Source organism: Cheilinus undulatus, linkage group 6 (genome assembly GCF_018320785.1).
Source record: "Cheilinus undulatus linkage group 6, ASM1832078v1, whole genome shotgun sequence".
Lineage (NCBI taxonomy): Eukaryota > Metazoa > Chordata > Actinopteri > Labriformes > Labridae > Cheilinus > Cheilinus undulatus.
This window is the reverse complement of record NC_054870.1, coordinates 35,897,863-35,918,135: the sequence shown is the minus strand read 5'-3', so window position 1 is coordinate 35,918,135 and position 20,273 is coordinate 35,897,863. Positions and strand designations below refer to the sequence as shown.

At 40.7% G+C, this 20,273-nt stretch overlaps 1 protein-coding gene across 5 annotated transcripts in view; it reads left to right on the top strand.

The window, feature by feature from the left end:
* Nucleotides 1-20,273, top strand: part of dlg5a (discs, large homolog 5a (Drosophila)) — a 77,048-nt gene that overhangs the window by 43,031 nt on the left and 13,744 nt on the right. For 2 of the 5 annotated variants that reach the window (XM_041789332.1, XM_041789329.1), the window contains 11 exons: nt 1,278-1,453; nt 1,543-1,646; nt 2,779-2,871; nt 3,091-4,140; nt 5,478-5,598; nt 5,685-5,829; nt 6,091-6,224; nt 6,348-6,437; nt 11,682-11,850; nt 13,477-13,639; nt 18,384-18,517. In XM_041789332.1, coding sequence (XP_041645266.1) covers nt 1,278-1,453; nt 1,543-1,646; nt 2,779-2,871; nt 3,091-4,140; nt 5,478-5,598; nt 5,685-5,829; nt 6,091-6,224; nt 6,348-6,437; nt 11,682-11,850; nt 13,477-13,639; nt 18,384-18,517 — 2,379 coding nt within the window. Of the gene's footprint in view, nt 1-1,277; nt 1,454-1,542; nt 1,647-2,778; nt 2,872-3,090; nt 4,141-5,477; nt 5,599-5,684; nt 5,830-6,090; nt 6,267-6,347; nt 6,438-11,681; nt 11,851-13,476; nt 13,640-18,383; nt 18,518-20,273 lie in introns of all 5 variants that reach the window. The other 3 variants (XM_041789330.1, XM_041789328.1, XM_041789331.1) reach the window with 2 other exon arrangements.

The window sequence follows — 20,273 nt, the reverse complement described above, 5'->3', positions numbered from 1 at the left end:
ACATTCATTGTAGTTTACCGAAACTAAATAAAAACTAATCTTTGCCAAAACAAAAACTAACTCAAACTGTATAGTGTGCTTAAAAACTAACTAAAATAAAATGAAAATGGAGACAAAATGTCCTTAGTTTTAGTCTTTGACACAACCATACTGGCTGGCACCTACACACAAGTGTGGGGAGTGTAAAATTGTCTTATGTAAATGTTTGAGACTTCACACAGTGGTATTTTAATGTCTGGAGTTCAATTCAAACATCACCTTTAAGTAAATAAAATGATCAGGAAAGAGTCACCTGTTGCAATATGTTTTTTAAAAATGTATGACATTCACTCAGCCCAAACATCTACCTGAAAAAAACTAAAACTAACACTAAAACTAATTAAAACTAAACTAAAACAAAATATTTTTTCAAAATAAAAACTAAACTAAACTAACAAACCAGCAGTCAAAAGTAATAAAAATAAACTGAAATTGAACATGGAAGTGAAAACCAAATAAAAATAGAAACTAATGAAAAATCCAAAACTATTACAACCTAAAAGTAAAGACTTAAATGTAAGGACTTTTTATTGACTAAAATTGGACTAAAATGTTCATTGACTTAAAAAGTGTTCCCCACAGGATTTTAGGAGACTATAGTGGGGGTACCCTGAACCCTCTAGGGGGGTCTGGGAGCGTGTATTTGAGAGCAAAATAAAAAAGGCTAAATCTATTAAACTTTTGTTCTCTTTAAACAATTTTGTGCTCTTGTAGTTGTTAAACCAGAGGTGTACTGATTATAATCCAATAGGCCAATTCCAGTTTTCAGTGTTTTCCTGGTCTGACCTGAGGATAAATATATTGGATGATACAGATTTTCTTTACATTAAAAATATATTATTGACATCAAATCGATTAGTTTTTTTTAACTTGTCTTTCTGGAATTTTATTTCATATATTATTTAATTTTATTTCATGATTAAAAATCTTACGAAGCTGCAGCAGCAGCTCACATAATTCTAAGATTGCTCTCATCTTTATGATTTGAAAGACAAATATTTTAAGAAGATCCCACCACACTACAGGAAATTAAAAGAAAACAGTGATAACAACAGCTGCACAAAAGATACACTATTAAGTAATGAAATAAAACTATTGCATTTGAGTGAGAGCAAGCCTGCTCTGTCTACTATAAATAACCTTGGTATAAGCAGCCTCAGGAAGCTCTGCTTTGACTTTTTTTCCGATTATGAATAAATTACAACAAAGCCTAATTGTGTGTCCTTTTGTGTTCCCAGAGTAAACGATTGGTTGTTGAAGATTAATGACATGGACCTGACCAATAAGGACAGGAAGCAGGTGGTGAAGGCGGTCCTTAACGGTGGAGGTTTGATCAACATGGTGGTACGAAGACGAAAGTCTCTGGGCGGAAGGTTGGTCACTCCTGTTCACATCAACCTGCAGGGACACAAAGGTATGATCTGAAGCTAATTTGTTAACCCTTTTGTCTCATTTCATCGTGTATCTGTTTGTATTTGAACTGCTTTTTCCTCTTCGTCTCAGACAGTGGAATCGGTCTGGAAAGCGGCGTGTTTGTCACTGCCCTCGTCCAGGGCAGCCCAGCAGCTAGAGAAGGTTCTTTAACAGTCGGAGACAGACTGATCGCTGTGAGTCTTGGTTCCCTTTTCTTAAAAAAAAAAAAAAAAAAACTCCTCTTTTATTCCTTCCCCTCCCATCAGTTCAAACAGCCTCCTTTGGCTTCCTAATCCAGGCCTTGCTCCTTCAAGTATCCACACTCCAAACCCACCTCCTCAGATAAGGTGGGATTTGGTTGAGTGTGTGAAGTCGAGGAGTAAAGTCTCCTGCTTTGATTAAATCCCCCGAAAAAAACCTTGCCACTGCAGAGGGCTAGGTGGAGCTGCCGCTTCAGATACACAAGTGTAACACACGAGGGGAGAAGTGTTAGAAACCAAACTACACAGGTCTGTCTTTAGAAGGAGAGATGAGGTCACTTTTAAAGCTTAATCTGCCCCTAGCTGCAGAATCTTAACTCCCTTGTTAGTTTAAATTAAGCATGAAACCTGTGCATAACCTTTTAAATCCCAGAGAACTTCGATATCTCTGCACAGCAATTAGCAGACTCTGATATATTTAAGATGATAGCTCAGCTGCAACCACAATTAGCAATGCTAAGTGGAGATGATGATGAGAGATCTTAATCATGCAAGAGTATCATGTTTTATCATGCTCTTGTGGTTGTTAATCACATAACCATACCAGGTTATATAATTCTTATTAAATGCCTTTAGAAAAAGGGTCCATGCTGAAACTGCAATGAAACATGCAGAGAATGCAATTGGATGTCAATAGCTGAACTCCACGGTTTAAAGATGCTTTAGAATGGATCAGACTTGTTCAAGGTAAGAGCAGAAAGTTCTTTCCAGAACCTATTTCGAGATATATCTCAGCCATAATTTATTACTCACTTTGCACTTTAATATCTCCTTAGTGGAGCCCATTGTGATGTAAATGTACGGTGTTCTTCAGACTAAATGTGCTGGCCTAGATTTCTTTCGGTTTCCACACGGCAGCAGAGTGAGGCACATCTCGGGCCCCAGGCTGGCTCCTGATCAGGAGACATGTCACCTGTACGTGTTTGTAGGTGTGCAGCTGACACATCTACAAACACATAGAGGTGACAGGTTTAACTGCCTGAAGCCTCGGAGAAGTATCAAAAGTTGAACTTGCTGTTCTAGTGTTGAAGGACCTGTTCTTATTTTTTGACGTCTTTCTCCCTAGATAAACGGCATCGCTCTGGATAACAAATCTGTGACAGAGTGCGAGGCTCTGCTCAGGAGCTGCAGGGACTCTCTCAGCCTTTCTCTCATGAAGGTGGGCCACCTCTTCTTTCTTTCAGCTTCTGTTTCCACTTTGCTAGGAATCAATTGCACTCTGTCTACTTTTGCATGCCCTACATTTCAGTTTTAAAACTTCTTTTCTGTATTTCTGGAGAGCTAAATTATCTGAGTCATTACCAGTTAATTTTCCAGAGTCTAATTTAAAATGATGTTCATTAAGTGTTGCTAATTCCTTCACTCATCCTCCCCACAGTTCTTTCCTCACAGCACATCAGGCCAGAACATCTTTGAAAGTCTGCGTGATTCATCAGAGAAGTCCAACGGGCGCCTCCACCCGTCAGAGATTCACTCCAGGAACAGCCGTAACCTCAAACATAACAGCTCCACGCAGACAGACATCTTCTGTCCGGATGTTGGAAGCACCAGCACAAGCAGCATTTCTGGGGAGAGAAGGAAGGTCAGGGGAGAATCCGACGAAGTGTACAGCGATATCAGCAAACCGTTCTCCACAGGTTCCCTCCACGCCACCAGCCTGCGGCCGGCATCAGAATTAGGCTCCGGCCGCTATGCCAGTGCTTTCCAGGAGTGCTGCTCCTACACGAAGGCACCCTCCTCCCTGCCCTTTGACCCCGTCTCTGCCTCGGACTGCATCACGATGGAGACAACTCTGGAGAAGAAGCACAGTGGGGGAACGTGGCCCAAAATGGTTGCTGGAGGGATGTCGGTGGCGCCGGATAACACCAGCCCAATCACAGCCGCAGCACAGCTCTCTATCTACAAGTCGCCCAAACAGAGGAAGTCCATCTTTGACCCGGACACTTTCAAACGCCCTGAAACGCCTTCCTCAAAGATGGAGTACATGGCAGCCAATCAGATTGCAGCAGTAGCCGCAGCTGCTGCAGCCTCACACTCCCCACAGCCTTCAAAGACAGACTCCCTCTCCTCCTCATCAACCCCTACTCCAACCCCTCCAACCCCACCCACTCGCAGTGACTCCTTTAAGTTCAAACACAAGCATCAGAGCAGCTCCGCCTCTGACTGCACCATCACCTCCGATGGCAAAGGAGAGGCCGCCATCTCCATGGCAGCGGGAGAGAGCAGAGAGAGGAGCGAGCGGGAAAGAGACAGGAACGGAAACCACTATTTTGTGGACGGTAAGGTCCTGACCTCAAGAAAGTCATGTGATGAGGACATCGGCAGAACCAGAGGGGAGGAGCCTGAGGTGAAGAGGCCCCGCCCTAAATCTGCTCCCGCTCTTCGACGTAGGATGACCCCACAGACCATCACACTCCCCACCTTCCAAGTGAGTCCATTTACCCCCAGGAAGCCTGAATTTACTAAAAATAAACTTGTTTTAATTCAGTTGCATCAGAGAGGAGGATGACAAACAACAAAACACTGCATTTTTGTTTATTTATGTATTTATTTAAATGTCTTTAACCAGGAAGACCTCACCAAGATCAAGAATTTTATTTACAGGAGTGTCTTGTCCATGACAGGCAGCAGGAGATTTAACAGAGAGACAGGCGTGAAACATTACAGTCACAAACACAGATCAACAAATCCAGAGTTGCAGAATAAAGTCATGTACAAGCAAAGCAAAGCAAAATCCTCTAATGCCTTCAATGTGCTTTTAAAAAAATGTAACAAGATCAGCTCCCTAAAACATAGTCTCTAGTAGCAGGTTTCAGGCTGCAGGTGCAGTGTACCTGGAACTCTTTTTTTCCCATTTAAAGATGGGCTTTGGGCACAGATAGAAAAGTAAAACTTGTGCCTGACACACAGTGATGTCTGTAGCTTCCAGCACTTTTCACATGAATAAAATCACACAAGAAAGAGGAAAGCAGATTAAGTATAGCTTTATAAATAAGGACATGCCAATGATTTAGCCTACACTTTGTTAATGAGGGCCATCCGACTCAATCATACAAAATGCAATGATGAGTTGGGGAATTAAGAATGGTTATGAACCTCAGCACCCCATGGTACACAGACTAAAGATTTAATGCATTAATAAGATGCATGCAAACATAAAACATCACCATAATCAATCAAAAATTACCTAGAGTGAAGATGCATGCCTTGCTTGTTCTAGTTTTATGTTCTTAGTAAAGATCTTGAGTCTTAATGCTTTGCCTCTCCTCTTCTAAAGATGTAATATCACTTGATCCCTGCACCATTTCAAGCAGCTTTATTAGAAGCTTTTCTAAAGAGAACATGATCCATCTGGCAAGTGTTTGAATTCAAAATGGCACCAACATTTCAAATCATCCCAGTGGGCCAAAGAATCCATTTTGTAATAGAATTTACAGCCTGGTCAGAGTTATGCCTCTGGGACTTGCCTCTTAGCCAGCGTGTCGGAGTGATTGATGCCTCTGCTCTGGTATAGCCACCCAGCCCAGGAGCTGAGTCAGTGCCTGAGGCTCACATAACCATGCCTGGATACCTCTGCAGGCCCTGAATCACAGACGAGAACACAGTGGGGGATAAATGTTCATTTTACTGTAGTGGGATGTTCATGCTGTCATTTTTCTCATATGCTACTCGTCTTCAGGACCTATTGATGGGCTCTTCCCATGACATAATGGTGTTTTGTTACCCCGCAGGGGAGATGTTAACTGTTTCTGTCGTTCATCACAGAGTTACTCTAATGATGAGCATTCGCCCGAGCCCAGGGACATGCTGCGTTCATCCCCCAGCCGCTCCCACAGGCACAGCGTTGGCTTCGTCCCCACCGTCTACAACGGCTCCCTACCTCCCAGTGAGTCTGTCAAATATTTACATGAAAATAAAAACACTCACAGTTATTATAGACTCCTGACTCCCTAACGTGTCTTGCTTTATCAGATTCAGCCCACCGAGGTCTGGCTCCTTGCCCTGCTGTGACGGCGGTGATGAGGAATCCAGTCTACACTGTGCGCAGTCACCGTGTTCACACCAGCAACTGTCCGTCTGTCGCCTCGCAGATCTGTCACCAGCACTCTCACACCAGGTTACCTCCTTTTGCACTCATGCAGGCCCTGTTATTAATGCTAATATGTTTTTAATCAGTCTGTTTCCTGAAGGCAGATTTGGTTGAGGTGACAAATAATTTGCTTCTGTTGCTTTTCCTTAATTTTGTCCTGTTCGGATTTAGCTCAGCGCAAAATTTCAATTAACTTAGAAGTGTGAAATATACTCCATGTTCCACTAATGCTCTAAACATAATCATTTAAATGTTTTCTCAAGCATTTTCTTATTTTTGCATTTGCAGCCCACAGCACCAGGGTCGTCTGAGCCTGGACCTGAGCCAGCAGAAGCGCACAGGCGACTTCTCCGAATCCTCATCGTCACGCAGCAGCAGAGCCTCACACGGTACAAACTCACTGCCCTCCAGTGCACGACTCGGTCAGTCTGACACGCACGCAAGCAAGCTTGCACACATCAAAGGTCACAGACTGGATGTCCCTATCTCATTTTTTCGGATATTATGTCAGTCCTCATAACCTTATCTTCTTGTCCATCTGCCAGGTTCTTCCAATAACGTCCAGTACCGCACAGAGAGGATAAAAATCCCTTCAACTCCGCGCTACCCTCGCTCCATGCTGGGGTCAGACAGAGGTACGCACAAGATTGTCCATAAAACTCTTCCAAATAATTTAACCTTTACCTGCTGCTTTTCAATTCGATCTTTTTCTTTTAAAGTCTGTTTTTAAACTGCTGGGCCTTGTTTGACTTTGTCAGAAAATAGGAAAAAATGTCTTTATAAAGTTTTAGATTGAGATTTTACAGCAGAGGCAGACAGTAAACAGGAGCCACATAAAGATCATCTTCAGATGAAGGATGTTGCATTACCAAAAATTGCATCAGCCAGTCTCAACAACTTTATTCATCTGAGAAGGGCTAATGGATGTGTTGTAGCTTGTACATAAAAGCATAAAAACAGCAAAATGCAAAAAGCAATACATTTTCTGATGGGCTAAAGGAAATATGATCTAAATCACTGGACCAAACTTTTATCTTGAACACCCCTAAGAAAAGCTGAGACCTACAAGGATCACTCAAAGTTGACTGCTTACGTTTTTTTTTGTTTTGTTTTGTTTTTGCTTTCATAAAAAGCATAACTAGTGGTAAAAAAACACATTTACATGTAGTTTATTTACATACCCAGGGTAGCTGCGGGGAAGTAAAAGGAAGTAAAAGGTAGTAATGAAATTAGCTCAAATTAAGGACATTGAAAGGTAGTAAAAGGTAACAAATGCAGTTTGACTTGGTAGTAAATTTTTCATCACCCCTTAAATATATTATGACTTTTGCATTGATGCTGAATTTTTGTTTTAAGTTCATTTAACTAAAAACAATCTAAAATAGAATATACATGTGAGCAGGACGGCAGGACCTGGGTTGGCGTTGATAGCCTCGATTGGTTCAGCTGTTGTGTGCATGCATAGTGTCGGAATAGCATCGCAATGGGAAAATGTAAGGGTCTGTTCGAAAAGTAAAAAAAAGTACCTCTAAGTCCTTTCATATTCACTTTTCCTTAACCCCAGTGAAAAACATCACAGGATCAAGGAGTGTGGGAGTAAGAGGATAGGAAAGGAGAACATCGGTGATTAGGGAGTCCGACTGCACTTTTTTGATAAATGAACATCAACAATAACCTTGCAAAGCAGATGGGTACGCCCGTTTCCTTGTTTTTCACTGGCGAATCCATCTTGCAAAGCTCCCATCTGAACTGTTTGGGTTCGGTTAGAAAGTGACAGGACCAATCAGCGATGAGGGGCAGTACTTTCAGGCGCAGCAGAGTCGTGACGTAAACAAGCAGCAGCAAGAGCTGGTGCAGTTATGGAGGAAGAGATTAGCGTGGATGCTGCTAAAGCGGCAGTTTTATCAGAACTTGACAAAATTTCTTCTTAAAAGAAGAACAAAGAACAGTACTGAGTTGTTTTTTTTCTTTTCAAAAACGACAAAAGTCGAGTACTTACATGTCTATAGTCGCCATGTTTCACGTTATTCCTCAGTGGCTGCGCACGCCCAAGTCGATAGCAGCTACGTCACGTGTTTTGTTGCTCTTATTGGCCCATAGAGATGTGACAGACAGAATGTTCATCCAGTCACACTCCTAGTTTTTTTCAAATTCTCTGCCTTTCCTCAAACGTTTCCTATTGAAGCTTTCCCAGATGGATGTGTGAAAGAAATCCATCTGGCGTGTCAGGTTACATCAACAATGAAACAATCAAATATTAATGTGAGATCTCTCAACATCACTATCAATTAAATTTTGTTCACAGCGTGCATTCTTCTGTTCAATTCCGTTAAAATGAACAAAGTCCCCAAGAAATCATTTTAATCAGGAACTCTTTCTTCATACATTTAACCATTTCATTGCCAAATGGATGCACAGTTTTACTTGGCGAAGAAAGATGCTCTCTAGCTTAGCCAAGCAGCATGCTTGTGGATATGAGGATATACATTTGACAATAAATATTGACTACAATAAAATTAGTTCAGAAGCAATTAATCCATAGTAGAATGAACCTGACTATGAGGGTGCAACAAGCTTTATGCTATAAAGGAGGAGGCTGGGGTGGAGGAAGTTAAGCTTTGTCAGCAGCAGCATGGTGCATCAGCATTAATGCAAACAGGGATTAGTGAGAAGGACATCACATTTAAATCAGCCGCCATGTTGAGAGAAAGAGCTGTGATTGGTTGTTGGAGCTGGTAGGGGATAATTGGGATGAGCTGGCCATCAGCTGATCACGGCTGGGCGTATGACTCGGAGTGGGCCATGTCCTGCAGGGACTAACGCTAAGCTTCATGACGCAGATAATATACTCCATAAAGCAGCAACATCATTAGAAGTCATGAAAAATTAAAGTAAGCGAATGTAAAATTACAGTTGGAATTAACCACTTTTTGTCTCTGCAATAAAAAGTTAATGGGGGTTCTTTGTTATAAGATGAAGAAGAGAATAAGAGGTGCTGATAGTCTGGTGGTTCTGTTTTTCTGCCCCATGTACGGAGACTGTTGTTCCCGATGTGGGCCGCCTAGATTAAAATCTAATTTTTGGTTCCTTAACTGCATGTCATTCTCTACTCTTCTTTCCCCAGCTTCTTTTTTTCCTAAAGGTTATTTTTTGGGCTGTTTTGCCTTTATTTTGATAGGACAGCTAAAGAGAGACAAGAAATATCAGAAGAGAGAGCAGGGGGAGGACATGCACCAAACAGTGCAGAGGCTGGGAATTAATCCTGTGACCAGTGTGTTTAAGGAACCTTCAGCCTCTGTATATAAGCACCTGAGCTAAACTGGCACCCTTTTTTCCCTGTTTCAAACTCTAACCACTGCCCTTCTTTAAAAGACAAATGTGAAAAAGAAGAGAACAAAAATGAAAATGATGTGTCAGTCTTAACCTAATCCTCCATCTTAGATTGTTGCAGTCAGATTTTTTTATAAACTAGAAAAGCACTTGGGGAGCGCAGACCTCTGCCATTAGCCCTATCTCCCAATAGTAATAGTCCTGAAAATTTCGTCAAAATTCAACCATAACTTTTGAGTTATGTTGCTAACAAACTAACAAACAAACTAACGAACAAACCCTGCCGATCACATAACCTCCTTGGCGGAGGTAATTAATTAATTACCAAAAAATCTTTTCCAGTTGTCTTTAACCTAACTATGCTTCCTGTGCAAAAGTACAAACTGTAAGCAATAAATACCATTGAGCTGTAATATTAACATCCAGAGGTTAGGAGTCCTGACACACTTTTTCTTGAATATGATTTAAAAAGCCTCACACCTAAGCAATTATTTTTGCTTAAATTCTTGTCAAAATAATTAAATTGCACTTGTTATAAATGACATTTACCCTTCAAGTTCAGGTAAAAATCTTATTTAAAGGTATTAAACACAAAAAATAAGGCTTGAATGGATTATAATGAGTAAAAATGCCTTCCATAACCTTGCAAAGTAGGTGGATTGGCAGGATTCCACGTCTGTCATCAGTAAGGTCAATCTTGCAAAGTTTCAATCTGAAACAGTGATAGTGAACAACGATAAAAGCTGCCTGTTGAGTGTCAAGTAGTTCATTCGCTGGCCTGTGCATGCCTATGATGTCATATGTTTTGTTGCTCGAATTGGTCTGTTATGAATTTGACTGACAAAGTGTTTGTCTAATCATTGTCTGAAGCTTTCTTTTTAAGGTTTGGCTTTTCCAAACACTGTATATGGGCTGTTGCCAAGATTGAAGTGAAACATATCCCATTCAATGGATGTGTGAAACTGCTGAATATATTTAAATGAGATATACTTTCTAAAAAAGTTAGTCAAAATTTTGAGATATTGCCATGTACAAATGTGTTACAGAATTTGAGCGCTATATTCACAATTTTCAGCTGGTTGTCCCGCTCAATATATAGTGGGTATGGAAAGTATTCAGACCCCCTTAAATTTTTCACTAGTTAATATTTAGCCATTTGCTAAAATCATTTAAGTTGATTTTCTTCCTCATTAATGTACACAACACCCCATTTTGACAGAAAAACACAGAATTGTAGACATTTTTGCAAATTTATTAAAGAACAAAAACTGAATTATCACATGGTCACAAGTTTCCCCTAGACCCTTCGCTCAGTATTCAGTAGAACCACCCTTTTGAGCTAATACAGCCATGAGTCTTCTTGGGAATGATGCAACAAGTTTTTCACACCTGGATTTGGGGATCCTCTGCCATTCCTCCTTGCAGATCCTCTCCAGTTCTGTCAGGTTGGATGATGAACGCTGATGGACAGCCGTTTTCATGTCTAACCAGAGATGCTCCATTGTGTTTGAATCAGGGCTCTGGTTGGACCATTCAAGACCTGTCATGGAGTTGTTCCTCTTTTGTTTTTTTTTTAGCTGTGTGCTTAGGGTCATTGCATTGTTGGAAGGTGAACCTTGAGCCCAGTCTGAGGTCCTGAGCACTGTGGAAAAGGTTTTCTTCTAGGATATCTCTGTACTTCGCCACATTCATCTTTCCTTCAATTGCAACCAGTCATCCTGTCCCTGCAGCTGAAAAACACCCCCACAGCATGATGCTGCCACCACCATGCTTCACTGTCAGGATTGTATTGGCCAGGTGATGAGAGGGGCCTGGCTTTCTCCACACATACCACTTAGAATTAAGGCCAGAAAGTTCTGTCTTGGTCTCATCATACCAGAGAATCTTTTTTTCATAGTCTGGGAGTTCTTTGTGTGTTTTTTGGCAAACTCTGTGTGGGCTTTCTTGTGTCTTGCACTGAGGAGAGGGCAACTCTGCTTTAGAGTCCTGATTGGTGGAGGGCTGCAGTGATGATTGGCTTTCCAGAACTTTCCCCCATATCCCCACTGCATCTCTGGAGCTCAGTCACAGTGATCATTGGGTTCTTCTTTACCTCTCTGTTTAAGGATTATGGAGGCCACTGTGCTCTCATGAACCTTAAGTGCAGCAGAAATTCTTTTGTAACCTTGGTCAGATCTGTGCCTTGCCACATTTCTGTCTCTGAGCTATTTGGGCAGTTCCTTTGATCTCTTGATTTTCATTTGCTGCGAGTGTCCCAGCAAAGTGTCTGAATACTTAGGACCACATGATATTTCAGTTTTTCTTTTTTAAGAAATTTGCAAAAATGTCTACAGTTTTGTGTTTTTCTGTCAAAATGGGCTACTTTGTGTGCATCGATGAGGAAAAAAGTCAACTTAAATAAATTTTAGCAAATTGCTGCAAATTAACAGAGTGAAAAATTTAAAAGAGGTCTGAATACTTTCCATACCCACTGTATTTCTACATAATCTCTTGGTGAGATGTGAATTTAATCTGTTAAAACTCTTACTGCTCCTCTCCCCTCTCTCCAGGCTCCCTCTCACACTCTGAGTGTAGCAGTCCCAGTCTCATCACGCCGCCACAATCACCACTCAATCTGGAGACCTCCTCGTTCGCCAGCAGCCAATCACAAGGCTCAATTTCCACTTTACCTCGGATCTCTGTCAGCCCTGTGCCGATAGGGGAGCGCAGGAAAGACAGGTACAGCAGAAGGAGTGCTTACAGATTGAAATTTCAAGAAGCAATATAGCAGAGCACAGAGACTCGTGCTCTGTTGTGATGCTGCTGAATGCATCCAATAATATTTCAGACAGTTTCTTTAGCAAAATAATAAAAGCCTGTCACTGCTGACCTGTTCAGAAGAATAATCACACATCTGCTTTACAGATGGTGCAGATGTGTGAATGATGGAGAGTATGATTATAAGGATAGCTTCAGAGGCGGATACAATATGGCCTACGTCTGCCCTCAGGGATCATCCTAGGCTATTTGAAAAGGCGTTGCCAGGCAACAGGTCTATCATGGCCTGAGCTGTGCAATCCCTCATTGAAATTCAGATTGAAATCCTATTAAAACTCTAGAAATAATTTCACGGAAGCCTCTTGGTGGGATTCAGCAAACTGTCAGTGTGTTGGAGTTTTATTTTTGTTCTTTCTTCCAACATTTCTGTCTCATTTTGTGCCGCAGACACCTCTCTGTCTTTGACTGTCTCTGTATGATATCTGTCCCCACATTCTCCTCTTTTATCTCCCTCCCGCTCTCCTCTCTGCAACCTCTCCGCTTCCAGATCTCTTTACCGTAACAGATCTTTTCTAAGGATTCCTCTGGCTGCAAGGCCGAGGTTCTCCTCTCTCAGGAGCCTCAGGTTCGTTATTCATCAAAGTGCTGAAATCAAGGGAATGCCCCCCCGCCCGCCCGCCCTACCTTTTTCCTCCAAGTTCACGTCGTTCCCATGCTTCAGTGCAGTCGGGTAGATGAACAGAGAAGCAGAGTAGTCCTGTGCTGCTGAAATGAATGCAAATGGAGAATTTGTGATGTTTTTTCCTCTCTGAAGTGTTGTTTAATCCCAGATGGCTAGTTGTTTGCATGCTACAGTAATAGCAACCTTAGAAATAGACCTGGTTAGCTTCTGCTGAAATTTAAAGGTTCAGTGCTATGTTTACATTCCCACTCTGAACTCCCTCCATGCTGTAAAATCCACTTGAATCTTAGATGCTGCATGCAGCGTCCATGCTTTATCATGACATGGACAATATGCATGCATTTGTTTTGGCCCTAAGCCATGTCACCCTTTAGTCTACAGTATGTATGTTATGCAATGGTATTATTATTCAGCCCTGAGCTTCAGGGTCATGGTCTTGTCTGTACACCACCACTCTGTTTACCCTCGTCTCTGGCTGCTAATCCATCCCTCTGATCTGCCATCATGGATTTGTGCTCCATGTCCAAAGCCAACTTGTTATGAAGACACACAAAGTCCATACAAATCTCCTTCACGGGAAGGGATTTCACTTGCTTGTGCTTTTGGGATGCTCTGCACATGACTCTGTATACCTTCAACCTGTTCTTTTCCTCCTGTAAGCCAGGCTTAAAATGGTGAGATGATCAGTTTACAGGCCTGGGGGAGACATGTAAGATCAGAGTTTAACATTTTGTCTTTGGATTGTTTATGTTTTAATTTGGACCAGGTTTAGAATCAGAGAAAATCCCTGGTAGAAAGCACCTCTCCAGAGCTGTAAATAACACATCAACCTGATCCTGTGTGGTGTCCTCTAACCGCTCTTTTATGATGTTTTTCATTCATCCACATTCCTCTATCCCTTCAAGGCCATACTTGGAGGAACCCCGCAATGTCATCGTGCACAAAGGTGCAGAGCCGCTGGGCATCTCCATCGTCGGCGGGGAGAATGGAGGAATCTTTGTGTCGAAAGTTACTGGAGGTAGCATCGCCCACCAGGCTGGATTGGAGTACGGAGACCAATTACTGGAGGTATGAGCCACCTACTGTATGTCGGAAAGGTTACAGCTTCAAACTGCATAAAAAAGAAGCAGAAGCTGTATGGATGCACGTCAGGGAGCTGAAAAACGCTAGAGAAGTCAAAAACTAATGCGGCTATTATGTTGTTGCTTCAAAGGCTGCTGTCTGCTATACATTTATCAGCAGCTTCACTTCCTGGAAGACTGTTCTCATCAGTGTTGTCACAATTCCCAGTGTTTTAATTTTTGCTGAAATGCACTCACTATAAAAATGGCTGAGCAAACGGAATTTCTGGTGCAATGTCAAACTAAGATGGCTTATACATTTCTCATCAGTGAAACGGTTTGAATGCTTTTGACGATGTTGTTAATGAAAACTGATTAACCCTTAATGGGACAAGGAACATTATATGGTCACTTCAGTAGACTTCTCAATTCTTCCCCCTAACTCTCTGTGATACAGTTCCTCAACCAATCAGTGATCATCAGTCAACATCATGGAAAAGTGTATCTCACTGTATCTAACCAATCAGAAGTGGCCCAGAGCATCTCAAACACCGTTTCCTCCAGAACTTGAAAAATGCAATTTTTCCATCTCTTTGGGTCCAAAAAAATTGCCCCTAAAACCAATAGCAAATTATAGTAAATTAATCAAACTCACATATTACTGGGGCTGTCAAGATTAATCGAGTTAATCGCAAGTAATCAAGGTCCACAATTAGTGTGCGATTTTTTTAACCGCTATTGATTACCTGCCTAGTTGTACCGTTCAATACCCTTTGGTCAAGCCATGATGGCCTTCCCCTGATGCCACATTCATGTAAAATAAGTCCACCACTACTCCTTAGTTTCTCGTTTTACGGATATCCAAGTGGACAAGTCAAAAGGCATCTGAACCTTTTCAATGTTCTCTTTTATCATTTTTAATCTATAAGTTCCTTTTTTCTGCAGTTAAGTTCATGTTAAAATGTTGCATCTACAAATAAAAGAAGGCCTGAATCCAAACAGGAAGTCAGTTACTTCTAGTTTATGAAACTGGGAAAATAAAGAATGACACAAAAGTTTAAAATGCAAACAGTAGAATTTAAAATGTGATATAAAGGGAGTGATTAATTGGGATTAAGCTCAGAATTTCTGTAGATTATCACAATTAAAAAATTTTTATCTTTTGACAGCCCTGCTTATTATAAAGGTAGAGCTGGGGTGCAGGTGGTGAGTGGTTAAGGCGCGCCCCATGTACGCGGACGGCCTGGGTTCGAATCCGGCCTGAGGCCCTTTACCACATGTCTCTCCCCAACTCTCATCCCTGTTTCCAACTCTATCCACTATCCTCCTCTATCAAATGAAGGCACAAAAATGCCGAAAATAAACCTTTAAAAAAAAAAAAAAAAAGGTAGAGCTAAATTTCACAGTAGGTTTTGTTCGTGTGTGATTTCTAGCAATTACTGAAATTTTAGTGTGACAAATGGAGGAAACATATTGGGACACACGCCCCTACTAAACATGCTTTTCTTGACAATAATAACTTTTCCCTATAGTGTAGTTTAAAGTTGCCACAGGTTTGTATAAATGTAAAGAGTGATCCTGTGGTAAATTTGACTAAATTATAGATATTGTCAAGATTTAAATAGTTAAATTGGTGTAATTTCTGGGCATTTGTATAACCTAGTAACAGTTTTAATATTCTTATGTGGTTTATATGATTTTTTTATATTTTTACTGTGAGCCTTATTTCTTCTTTATTTAATTCAGACGTGATATTTGTGACATTTTTTATGTTTTCTGGTAGAATTACAAAGAAAAGTAAGTGGTATGAATTATGAACTGTATGTAATTTTAGTCAGTTTTATGTAAGGGTTAATGCCCGGCGATTATCAGGGATTAATGGACAACATGAAGGCCTGCGCGGAGGACTGTTGCCTCCATGAATTCCATTAATACCTGATAATTGGTCGCTTCAAAGGGCATTAACCCACTTATGTCACTTGCCAACGACAATACTCAATAAAACTACTAATTTGTCATTTCATACATTTTGTAATAAAAATAGAAAGTTTTAATAAAACGATTCCTTTCCCCTAGCACCGCCTGAGGGCTTGACTAATGACTGGGATAGTCATTCCAATCCCATAACGTTCTTAGGGAATTTAAACATAGTTCAGTACTCCAGTAAATAGGAGGGGCCATAGATATGAAGTCACAATGGAACAAAAAAGCTACTCTGCACAGCGCACTTACTTAACAGATTTATTGATGAAAAGGCATAAAGACGAGGGAGACAGAGAGTCATCGGTGATCAGACTACAAACCTGTACATTAGCGTGAACGGTCATCTGATAGAAAGCTTAGTGTTAGCAGACCAGCTGTTTGAATAAACACAACTACAAAAGCACTCGCAGGGTGCAGACCTCCGCCATTAGCCCTAACTCTCAATAGTGAAGAATCTTTTAAGCATTCGCCGATTGGTCCTTCCCCAGTGGGGTGGAAACGCTGTTAGGCAAAGCCTTGGCTTCACTATGGGTGGACTGTCATGGTGAAAGCATTGCCTGCTGGTGCCAACAGATGCACTGACAGTCTCACCCATGGTCTCACTGGACAACTGGAAGTCATGGCAGAGGGTGAATATTCCTCTGTTCCTCCCAGCATTGTGAGTATTCTTGCTACAATTCGCTGTCTTTCTCTTTGTTATTCTCCGACTCGTCTCCTCGACTGGGCATGCATATTTCAAACTCTATAAACTCCAAAACTTTGATTGGAAACAAACACACCCAATGCTGCTGGGATTGAAGTTACTCATGTCTGCCATCTCCTGGTGTAAAGTGGTAACAGCACAGACCTCCGCCATTAGCCCTATCTCCCAATAGTACAGAATCCTTGAAAAAATTCCTGGATCCAGACGGTGATCCAGATCACTCCCAAAATCGAATCAGTTCTTCCTTATGCCATTTCTGACATTTCCTGAAAATTTCATCAAAATCCGTCCACAACTTTTTGAGTTATGTTGCTAACAAACAAAAGAACAAACAAACAAACTAACTAACTAACAAACCTACCCGATCACATAACCTCCTTGGCGGAGGTTATTATACTCCCTTCTGCACTACGAGGTAACAGAGGTGAAACAGAGCAGTCCACACCCTGCAGGTGCAGATTCTCCGTCAGACACTTCAATATTTATCAGGCATCATCATGCTGGTTTATCAGAAGCGTTTCCTTTGGCTCTACAAAGAAATAATGGCTTCTTTTCTTTTGTTTAATTTTATTTTAATCTTCTGACAATAGTTTATATAAGTTAGAACAAGAGGGAAGTGAGTTTTTTTGCAAAACTTCTCAGAGTTAAGGTGTGGAAACACATTGGATATAGGAGATAAGACCGTCTTACGTTACTGCCTGGTCTTAAACCTGGAGTCTGTCAGTGAAGTGACGATTGATGCCGGTGTGTTGGCTCTTTAGGCTGGCGGTGCTGTACTCCTTGCTATGAAAGTATGACTGCTTCAGGTTGCTATGGTTACTTTTATCATCTAATGGCTGCTGCGCATTAATTTGGAACAGTGTAATGATTTTTTGACCGGAACTACTTGAGAAGTTTGGACGGTGTCCATATATCAGAAGTTAATGGACACCAATGGAATTTCCACAGCCAATCAGAATCGAGTATTCACCAAGACCATTGTACAAAACAGAATAACAGTTACAGTTAAGTTAAATGACATAAAAGTTCTCATTTTCAAAAATCTTAGTTTTTCAATATTTGTGTTTTTATAGGTGTTCTGTTGAAATAAGATAAAACAGGTGGTACCACCATAACTTCCACTGTATTCAGAAGTTAATCATGTCTGGCCCCTCAAAGTGGTAAAAATCGAAATGCAACCTCACAATGTCTTGGAAAATGAATTTTTTGTATTTATATAATTTTTATAATGTGCAAGTACATACTTATTAGACTCTTTTTGTGTTAACGTCTCATTATTAACATTTTAATATGCATAGAATTTATGGAGATTTTTTAATTTACCATTAACGGACAAGGAACCATCTATGGTCACTTCATGGACCCTGATTTTGCAGTGGTGCCTGGTGCAGCTGAAGAGTTTTGCTTCATAAAGTGAAAGCTCAGTTGTTCTCAGGGCAAGGTGAAAGCTCTTTATTTGTCATGCTTCTGTGTTGAAAAACAGCATAAAGAGCGTACATTATTTCCATGTACTTGCTGTTACTAGGGCAACCATAACACTATAGGTGAGAGTGAGATGAAGTATATACAGACATTCCACTCAGTTTGCAGGTTCTTGTATCTATGATCTGAAGCTCTGATCAATATGATCATAATGTGTTTGAATGACTAAAGTAGATACCTGAAAGACAATCATAAACTGACTTCACACAACTACAACTAAGTAAAGGCAGCAATAAGGCAAGACTACAGATAGTGTAAATGAATGCAAATGCCATTCTGGCCATTCTGGCAGGATGTTTTAATTTGCCTAAATAATATCTCCGGTGTTTGGGTCTGAGGCTGTGAGGTTGGCCAGTGTTTTAGAAGTGTTATTCAGGTGCAAAACCCAGACAGGCTTTAAAAGTGACCAGTAGAATCAGAAAATCTTTTCCACAGCATACAGGGAGCCAGTGGAGGGAAGTGAGGATAGATGTGCTTGTTGAAGACCAGACACCCACTGTGTTTATGTACCTATGACTTGTTCTGTACCTGTGATGTTCATCTACCTATGACCTTCATCTATGAACTCTGTCTTTCTCTCTAGTATAACGGCATCAACCTGCGGAACGCCACTGAGCAGCAAGCTCGCCTCATCATTGGCCAGCAGTGTGACACCATCACCATCATGGCCCAGTACAACCCACACATGTACCAGCTGGGAAACCACTCTCGATCCAGGTAACACACTGCTCCTCCTAAAGGTACCTTTAGATGTTCAGTGGGGGGAGTTTCCCAGGTGTACTGCTTGGATGATTCCTGAATCTAGCCTGTAAATAATTCAGTTTAACAGAGACATGCACATTTTTGTTTCTTTACACAGCAAGGTGTTCTGTGGATGTTTTTTAGCAGTTAGGCTCAATGTTTCTTTTCCTTTGGATTCACTGTTTAATTTGTGGCTGAGTTAAAACAACAGAATCTCTGAGAGTAGTTGTTCAGACATGTGCTAAATGAAAACATTTAATTAATTGTACTGCTTCTGTGTTTTGCTAAAGTGTTCTATATGTCAAATATATCACTTATTATTTTGTATTTTCTAAAGTAAATTCTTCCCAAGTAGCCCATTTGGTTTGGTATATTCTTTGACCATAAAGTGGAAAATAACCCTCTCAGTTCACTGTGATGGAAAAACTACAACATACGACAACATATTTAAATATGCTTGGAAAATATCTCCAGGAGTTTTTCATAATAATGCACCTTTATCACCATTTACAATTTACAGCATCAATGTGCAATGTTTTTTTGCACTGCAGCCCTGAGCTGTCTTACCTTTATTTATTATACTTCACAAAGAAATATATAAAAACAAAATACTTAAAAGTTCCTTTAAACCCAATGAAATTCTTTTAGAGGGTAATTTTTTTCAGAAAAAGGGATGACTGGTTATTTAACGTGGTCAAGGTAGGTTAAAAAATGTAAGTGTTAATAAGTGAGTGCACTTGGAATATAGGGAAAAATGTTTTACACAGTAAAATGGAGGTAACCAGGTGATCCAGGCATGAAAACTGAGCCAGGAGGAAGTACTTAAAAAACCTCAATCATTCAAAAGCCAACATGCTTTTACCACAGAGGTCTTTACTGGAGCTTTCAAGCAAACATTTGTGGTTTGTTTACGTAAACCGCGTAAGACCACCACTTGAGTCAAAATTCATGTTACTTTAAAGACACTTAAACTACTGGGCAGTAAGCATACACAAACTAATAATATGTTGTGATAGCCTGATGAATAAGGAGATCCACACTGGGAACAGCTGTCATGTTCTGCCTCTAACCATGAGGGCCAATGCAGACAAACCTGTTGTTAGAGACACACTGCATATATCGACCCAGCTCAGAAGCACTTTAGCCAAACACAGGCTTTAATATCCATGCCTTTACTTTCAAACTCTTTAGACCCAACTGGCTTCAGATGCCCCCGTTATGTTGGGACACATGTTTTGGACATGCCCAAAATTAGACACATTTTGGTCTTACATTTTCAAAACACTTTCGGACATATGTGAGTGAAAAGTTGATACAAACATTAGTGCATTGCAACTTCACTGTGCCCCCATTTGGGGGAAAACAAGCCCTCAGATTGAAAAAAATTAAAAAGTCATTATTTAAGGCATTTTAAAAATTCAGAAAGGGGCCAGCATCATTTGGACAAGGTTCCCAGATGGGTTGCTCTTATCCATATGTGGGGTTGCTCTTGTTAACAGCGGGATAACGAGGCATCATCAGATTTACAGCATTCCCAACATTATTAGCATGCAGTTTTATTCTATCTGGAAATTACAGACCTCTCAACCTCACTCCCACTTGATATGCGAGATTATGTCTTTAAACTAGAAAAAAATCAGAGGCATGGTTTAGGGCTCAGTGAAGAAATAAAAAAAACATTGCTCCCTTTTCTGGAATTTTATTCAAACAAATTTGATGCCAGCACCAACAT